At 49.2% G+C, this 8,167-nt stretch overlaps 1 protein-coding gene across 1 annotated transcript; it reads right to left on the bottom strand.

The window, feature by feature from the left end:
- Window positions 1–343: 343 nt before the first annotated feature.
- LOC131196030 (uncharacterized) lies at window positions 344–4,673 on the bottom strand. The gene is made up of 2 exons (XM_058178462.1): window positions 3,758–4,673; window positions 344–984 (listed from the first exon to the last, which is right to left on the bottom strand). The coding sequence occupies exons 1-2, from the start codon at window positions 4,671–4,673 to the stop codon at window positions 944–946; spliced, it is 957 nt and encodes a 318-aa protein (XP_058034445.1). The 3' UTR covers window positions 344–943.
- Window positions 4,674–8,167: the final 3,494 nt, after the last annotated feature.

Below are 8,167 nucleotides of genomic sequence, written 5' to 3'. Positions count from 1 at the left end.
GGGATTAATAGTGTCAAACTATGTGAAACACATAACTCTAGGTGGGATGGAGGTTGTTTTGGCCCACATTTTGCAAGCCAAGGGAATATCAGAGAAAGACTATGAGATAAGAACGTTGCAGTAACCAGTTGATAGAAGACAGAAAATGGATAGAGATTCAGATTGATAGAGGTTGATATTACAGGGAGATTGGGATAAAGATGAAGTAGAACACCAATGCTATTAAGTCCGTGACTAGTGGGTCCAGAAAGAGTCTCACACAGAGGTTGTAAGGAACACAACCTTTATTTAACTCGCAATTAATCACAACGGAATAACATGTTAAGCTCCAAACTAACTCTCCGGGTGACAGCCCTTATATACTAGCTGCCTCAGGAACTTTATCCAATGACAGGACTTCCAAACTCCCGCTTCTTCCCTCCAGCGCGTCTTAACCAATCAGAGACCGCCTGGCTGTTGTCAAGGCTCAGGCGGGTCGTAACCCCGAGGACTTTGTTAGACATAACACCCTTCCCCTCCTGGATCGCGCATGCGTAATCGGCTAAGTACGCGGGCCGACGTCGACTCCGCTCCGATTTCCTTATTACAGGGCCGGACGCCGGAAGAGTGGGCGAGGCGGAGGCTGGGCTCGCTGCCGAAGGTATCTCCGCCCTCGGATTTGGATTGGGCGAGGCTTTGTTGGGCCTTGCCGAAGAGGATGACTCCACCCCTAGGGAAGGACTGGCCAGCGCTGGAACACTCGGAATCTCAGGTAAGTTTCCCGACGAGATCGATTCACGGTTTAAGGGTTGGAGTCCCTCCCCGGCCTCTTGGCCCGGAAGGCTGGTCTCTGGACGGGGCCCAGCGTTGTCGTAGGTTCCTCTCGGGGTCATCGCCCTGGCGGTTGGGTAGTCCTGCTCATGGAGTGGCTCCTCGATGCCCGGCATTCTCCGCCGGAGCTGGTTCACATGCCGGCGCCACTCTCTCCCATCTGCCAATCGGACCCTGTAGGAATAGGGCCCAGTCATTTCCGTAATGGCTCCTGGCACCCATTTAGGAGACGACCCAAAGTTCTGGGCAAAAACAGGGTCCCCTGAACTAAACCCCCGAGGCACACTGGCATTGTACCGAGGTTGGTCAGTATCATACTGTGGGTGTAATCGATCCAGGGTCGTCCGGAGACGGCGACCCATTAACAACTCGGCCGGAGTAAGATGAGTGACTGGGCACGGAGTGGTATGTTGTGCCCTTAAATACTGGCAAATTCGGTGGTGCCAGTTAGTGGGCCCCAAACGGGCCAGCGCCTCCTTCGCCGATCTAACGGCCCGTTCTGCCCGGCCATTAGCTTCCGGATGGAACGGGGCCGTGGGCGCATGTCTAATGCCATGCCTGGCTAAAAACATCTGGAACGGTGCCGACATGAATTGAGGCCCGTTGTCCGTCACCACGAGATCTGGCAACCCGTGGGTGACAAATAACCGATCTAAAATTCGGATGGTGGCCTCAGCGGTGGTAGTGGGCATAATTGCCAACTCCACCCACTTGGAGTAGGCGTCCACTACCACCAAGAATGACTTACCTGGCACGGCCCTGCATAATCCAAATGGATTCGGGACCAGGGTGAGCGGGGTACCTCCCACTCCCTAATGGGCACCGCCGGGGGAGCTGGCCTCGACTGTTGACAACTTGTGCAACAGGAAACACACATTTCAATATCCCGGTCCACCCCCGGCCACCACACATAACTCCTGGCCAGCGACTTCATGCGGACAATGCCAGGGTGGGCCTCGTGTAGGGTATTCAGAATGACCCCCTTCAGAGTAGACGGAATCACCACCCTACTTCCCCACAGAAGACATCCCCTGAGCGCAGACAGCTCATGCTGTCTGCGCCGGAAAGGAAGAAAATCCTCCGGCACTGGGCCCACAGGCCAACCCCTCCGGACCCAGTCCAAAACCTTGGCCAGGGTTTGGTCCTTTGCAGAGTGGTGTGCAATGTCTGCAGCCGAAATTGGGGGTCCCCACTCTTCAACTAATAAAACAGAACCCGCGGGGGCTGGGTCACAAACCAGAGTAGGCAACGGGCAGCGACTCAGGGCATCTGCATGCCCGATCGCTTTCCCTGGCCGATAAATCATTTTATAATTATAAGCGGACAAGAATTCAGTCCAGCGAGACATTCTTGGGGACAATATTTGGGGTGATGGCCTGTCACCTGCTAAAATGCCAAGGAGCGGCTTGTGGTCGGTCACCAACGAAAAGAAACGGCCATAAAGATAGTGGTGGAATCTCTTGATTCCAGCCACTGCTGCAAGGGCCTCTTTATCCAACTGGCTATAGTTCCGTTCGGACGCTGAAAGCGTCCGAATAATATGCCATTGGAGCCTCTGCTCCGCTAGGTAGCACGTGACTTAACACGGCTCCTATGCCAAATGGCGAGGCATCGAGGCCAGAATGACAGGGAGGAGAGGTCGATTGAACTAGAACCGCTTGGGAAGTCAGAAGGCCTTTAACAGCCTTGAATGAAGCGGCCGCTTCTTTACCCCACTTCCAAGGCGCATTGGCCTCTAACAATCGGTGCAGGGGCTCTGCCAGGGTCGCCTTATGGGGCAAAAATACCGCATAAAAATTCAGGAGCCCCAAAAATGCCTGAAGCTCCGTCTTATTTGAAGGGGTGGGGGCTTGTAAGATAGCCTCGACCTTAGAAGGGGCAGGGTGGATTCCTTGGGAGTCCAGGAGGAATCCCAGGAATTCCACTTGTGGAACTCCAATGTGGCACTTCTCCCTCTTTAATTTAAGTCCTGCCCTCCTGAACTGAGACAAAACGGCCCTCAGCTTTTCGGCCAGGTCCTCCGGACCCGTAGCCGAAATGAGGACATCGTCAAAATACGGGACGACACCCTCCAATCCCTGGAGCAATCGCTCCATCAGGCATTGGAACAACCCGGGGGCAACGCTAACGCCAAATTGCAGGCGCGTGCATTTGAATGCCCCCCGATGTGTCACAATTGTCTGGGCCAGGGCGGTGGACCTGCCTACCGGCAATTGCTGGTATGCTTGAGCGAGGTCAAGCTTCAAAGGGTGCCCCGTCCCAAGGTGTGGAGCAGGTGCTGCACCACAGGAACGGGGTATGGATTGGCTTGCAGAGCCTTATTAAGCGTCCCCTTATAGTCGGCACATAACCTAACCGACCCATTTGATTTAAGGGAAATCACTAATGGCGTTTCCCAGGGGGAATGATCTATGGCCTCTAGCACCCCCTGGGAAATGAGTTTGTCCAATTCCTCGTCAACCTTAAGCCTCAATGCAAGTGGCACCCTCCTAGGTTTTAGGCGAATCGGCGCTATTTGGGGGTCCAAATTAAACGATATCGGGGTACCCGTATATTTACCCAACTGATCACTGAAAACATCAGCGAAGTCACGGATGATACTCTCGTAACAGTCGGGAACAGTGGAATGGACCCCTATGACATTCAGGCGGAAAGCCCTGAACCAGTCCAACCCCAGTAAGGTTGGCAGGTTACCCCTCACCACGATTAGAGGCAACCCACCGAGAACCCCTCATGAGTCACAGGGACATTGCAACAACCCATAACTGGAATAACCCGCCCTGATAGTCTTTGAGGGTGACAGGGCATGGTCTCAGGCGAGACTTGGAGAAAGATGGCAAATGTCGCTTGAGGGCGGACCAGGCCATTAGGGTTTTGGATGAGCCAGTGTCCAGTTCCATTCTGCATGGCTTGCCCTCTAGATTCACCGTAAGGTAGATCTTATTACCAAGAGGGTCAACGGTGGCATGCCCGACAGCGAAACAATCATCCTTGCGGGTGGCCGGCAGGCCAGAAGACTTCCGACGGGGAGCAGGATCTCTCAGGGAATCAGCCATAGGCAACCCCGCCCGGCAGACCCGGGCTAGGTGGCCACGCTTCCCACAACGGCGGCAAACGGCATTTTTAAACCGGCAATCGGCCCTTCCGTGGCTTCCCCCGCAGCCAGCACAACTCAGCGGAGAAGACTTGGCGGCCGGCAACCCGCGCCGAGGAAAGGACTTGAGACGGCGCACATCATCGTCTTCATCCGAAGAGCCATATGGTGTCTCCGATGGTTGCGCCTCCCCGTGGTGAACCGCCAGGCCAGGTGCGGCTTGAGTCTCAGGTGGACGGAATCTCTGAATCTCCGCCGCGGACTTCTCCGCCAACTCGGCCGCCTGCGCCTCAAACAACGCTGTGGCCAAGGTGATGTCTGAGCGGGCTAGCAGCCGACGCTGCAGCCGCAGGTCAGTGGTCCCAGCCACCAGCTGATCTAGAAGGACATCGTCCAGCTCCGGGAACTCACAATATAGGGCAGCAGAACGCAGGGACGCCATATAATCGTTGATCGATTCTCCCGGTCGCTGGACACGCCGTCGAAACGCAAACCTCCGGGCGATACGAGAAGGCGTTGGGGAGTAATGGCTCCTCAGCTTGGCCAATAAAACATCCCACGGCATTTCAAAAACCAGCGATGGGGCAGCCAGGACTCTGGCCGTTGCAAAAACCTCACGGCCACAGAGGCTCAGGAAGTAGCCGCGCTTACGAGAGGCAGGCAAATCCACATAGTCCTGGGAGTGCAAGAAGCACTCAAAGCGCTCCAGGAACGAATCCCATGTCTCAGCTGCTGGCTCAAACGGCAGGAATGCTTGGGCCTTCTCCATCTTGAGGTGATCGCGAGTGAAACCGCAGAACCGAAAAAACAATAATTAGGTTGCTGCGCTGTGCGGACTCCCCACACCTTCGTCGCCAGTATTAAGTCCGTGACTAGTGGGTCCAGAAAGAGTCTCACACAGAGGTTGTAAGGAACACAACCTTTATTTAACTCGCAATTAATCACAACGGAATAACATGTTAAGCTCAAAAACTAACTCTCCGGGTGACAGCCCTTATATACTAGCTGCCTCAGGAACTTTATCCAATGACAGGACTTCCAAACTCCCGCTTCTTCCCTCCAGCGCGTCTTAACCAATCAGAGACCGCCTGGCTGTTGTCAAGGCTCAGGCGGGTCGTAACCCCGAGGACTTTGTTAGACATAACAAATGCATAAACATATAGATCAGGGGTCTCCAACCTTAGTAACTTTAAGGCTTGTGGACTTCAACTCCCAGAGTTCCTCAGCCAGCTTTGCTGACTGAGGAACTCTGGGACTTGAAGTCCACAAACCTTAAAGTTACTAAGGTTGGAGACCCCTGATATAGATCTTATATACAGTATACTAACCTTTAACTTTTAATGTATATGGAAAAGAGATATTATGGAAATACAGACATCCAACAGAAGCTTCAATGGCATTGAAATGATATTGCATGCCTTATGTGTTATAAGGACATGAAGAGGCATGTAGCACTGATCTCCTGCAGATGCCGATCTGTGAAGGCTGGGCCTAGCTGAAACTGGCTACATACCAAGGAAGGAAAGCCAACAGGAGGTAGACTAATGGAGGCAGGGTCTGGAGGTAAAGGCATTATAAGCATCCACTCCAGGGCCTAGAAAATGTACTAATCGAAAGCAATCCAGAAATAATAGCAGTAGCAATAGCACTTAGACTTATATACCGCTTCACAGTGCTTTACAGCCCCTCTCTAAGTGGTTTACAAAGTCATCCTATTGCCCCCAACAATCTGGGTCCTCATAAACAAAAGAAATAATATCCATGTCAACCCAGAAGCCAAGGGTGTCCTGCTGTGAGCATCTGTATGTACAATTTAGTGCACAACCAAGAGCAATAAGAGATTAATAAAAATAATAAGAACAGTGGAAGAGCCAGTTTGGCCTAGTGGTTAAGGTGCCAGTCTAGAAACCTGGAGATCATGAGTTCTAGTCCTGCCTTAGGCATGAAAGTCAGATGGTTGACCTGGGCCCACCAGCTCTCTTTCAGCCCAAGTCATCTCACAGGGTTGTTGTTGTGAGAAAAATAGCAGGAAGAAGGAAAGTTACATATGTTCACCACTTTGAATTATTTTTAATAATAATGATGATGATGATAATAACTTTGGGATAAAATAAATACAGAGACACTATAATGTGTAGCTCTTGTGTCTCTAAGAGAAATGAGTTCCTCTGCTGATTTGGACCTAAGGTCAAGTAGAGGGCAATCGCTGAATGAAAAGAAGTTAGGCTCTAAGGTCCTGTTTCTCTCCCTCCTTCAAGTATTTTATGCATAGTTTGATAGTGTTACTTGATTTCCTGAGACTGTGTGTAGCTCTACAGCAGTGGTAGTCAACCTGGTCCCTACCGCCCACTAGTGGGCATTCCAGCTTTCATGGTGGGCGGTAGGGGTTTTGTCCCATACTGAAGCACTTTCCTTTTTAAAAAAAATTTAATTGACCTTTTAAAAAATTTTCATAGCATTATTTAAAAACATTTTCATTAGGTTTTCATAATTTCCCCATGACAATTTAAATTTCTGAAAATATACTATTTGTATCGCCCGTGCATAAGTTTAGTTCACGTTATGTAAGTGAAACTAAATGGTGCTATAGTGCGACCGCAAACAAAAGAGCCTCGTCCCAGAATAGCTCACGCATCTCCCCCCACACCACCCAGCTGTAACAGACAAGCAGAGCTGGTAGCTGGTACCCCCCCCAAACCCAATCCACGATGCACAAGAGGCATGCGAAGACGATGATACATTGCGCATTACTGTGGAACCGGTGGGCAGTTAGAAAATTTTACTACTAACAGAGATACAAAAGTGGGCGGTAGGTATAAAAAGGTTGACTACCCCTGCTCTATAGTCTCTTCTCCTCAGAAAACAGAGATACCAATACCATATTTCCCCGAAAATAAGACCCTGTCTTATATTTTTTTGAACCCTGAAATAAGCGCTTGGCCTTATTGCCATGCACTCAAAAGCCCGATTGGGCCTATTATCAGGGGATGTCTTATTTTGGGGGAAACAGGGTAATATCGATTTTGCAAAAACAGTTTGTATGAACTTCAGAATCAACTGCTTCTCGGCACTTTAAGACCAAATATTTACTTCTTTGCAAAGAGAGAGAGAGAAAAGAAAAATCAAAGAAAAAGATCTATGTGTAGAAAGAGAGAGAGAGAGAAAAACAAAAGGAGAAAAATGAATTTATATTATTGCTATAAGCCAAACAGCTCTGTAGATGTTGCATCTCTATAAATAATGATGCTTTATGGGAGATGCCGGTACAATAAAGTAGAATATATATATACTGGACTGGCGGCAGCAGCTGGGAGGGAGAAGGGATGGTTTCACATGGGCAACCTAGCTCCCATGCTGTGCAAATGAAGCTTCACATGTTTGCCCGCTGCTTGCGCAGCCAGGTTCCCAATGGGTCACAGCCAGGTACCGGTCCATGGACCATGGGTCAGGGACCCCTTCTATATAGTTTCGGAAGGCTTGCAGTAATATATTAAAATGCTTACAGAGAAGACTAAAACAAATCTGGCTAATTATCAGGAAGAACCATTTTTATTGATGTTATTATAGAACAATTGTTTAATTGTTCCTCAGTCTTCCATCTATATACACAATCTCCTATATGAGGTTTTTTTTAAAAAAAAATGCTGAAGATAATGAAGATGTTTATATTGTTTTGCTTGTTTATCTGCTTCTTGGGACAATCTAATAGGGGGGGAAAATGTTATGCCATCCATACCTAAATCCCAATGCAGGGATTCAGAAAATTGCAAATCAGTCCAATTCAGGAGTAACCCTTTCAAAACTTCTATCCCCTCCTAGTTACTCCATAACTATTCCTGGGTAATTAGAGACTACTAGATGGAGGACTTGAGGACAAAAAGAGGATACAGGTCCCATTGATTAAGGATTGTCATCTGATGGGACCACGAAAAAAGATCTTCTCACTAACGGCCCATCTTTATGGAACATCATTCCATAAATGTACGGCTGGCCTCCACCTTGTTGTTTTTCTGAAAGGTCCTAAAAACATGTTTTTTCCAGTGGGCCTGAGGACCACAAATAGAGATGACGCTGATCAAGTGGTTGATTTGATTTGGTTGTTGCTGGTATGGGGGAGTGGGGGTGGGGCTTTTTAATGGGTTTTATTATATGGTGATTTTTTTAAAAAATATGTAAATCGGCCCAAGTCAACTGTGTGAAATAAATAAACAAACAAATGCAATTGAAGAGAAGAATGCCTTTGCTGTCAGATCACCTTTGTTG

The sequence above is a fragment of the Ahaetulla prasina genome, chromosome 1 (genome assembly GCF_028640845.1).
Source record: "Ahaetulla prasina isolate Xishuangbanna chromosome 1, ASM2864084v1, whole genome shotgun sequence".
In the NCBI taxonomy this organism is placed as follows: domain Eukaryota; kingdom Metazoa; phylum Chordata; class Lepidosauria; order Squamata; family Colubridae; genus Ahaetulla; species Ahaetulla prasina.
This window is presented reverse-complemented; position numbering and strand designations above follow the sequence as displayed.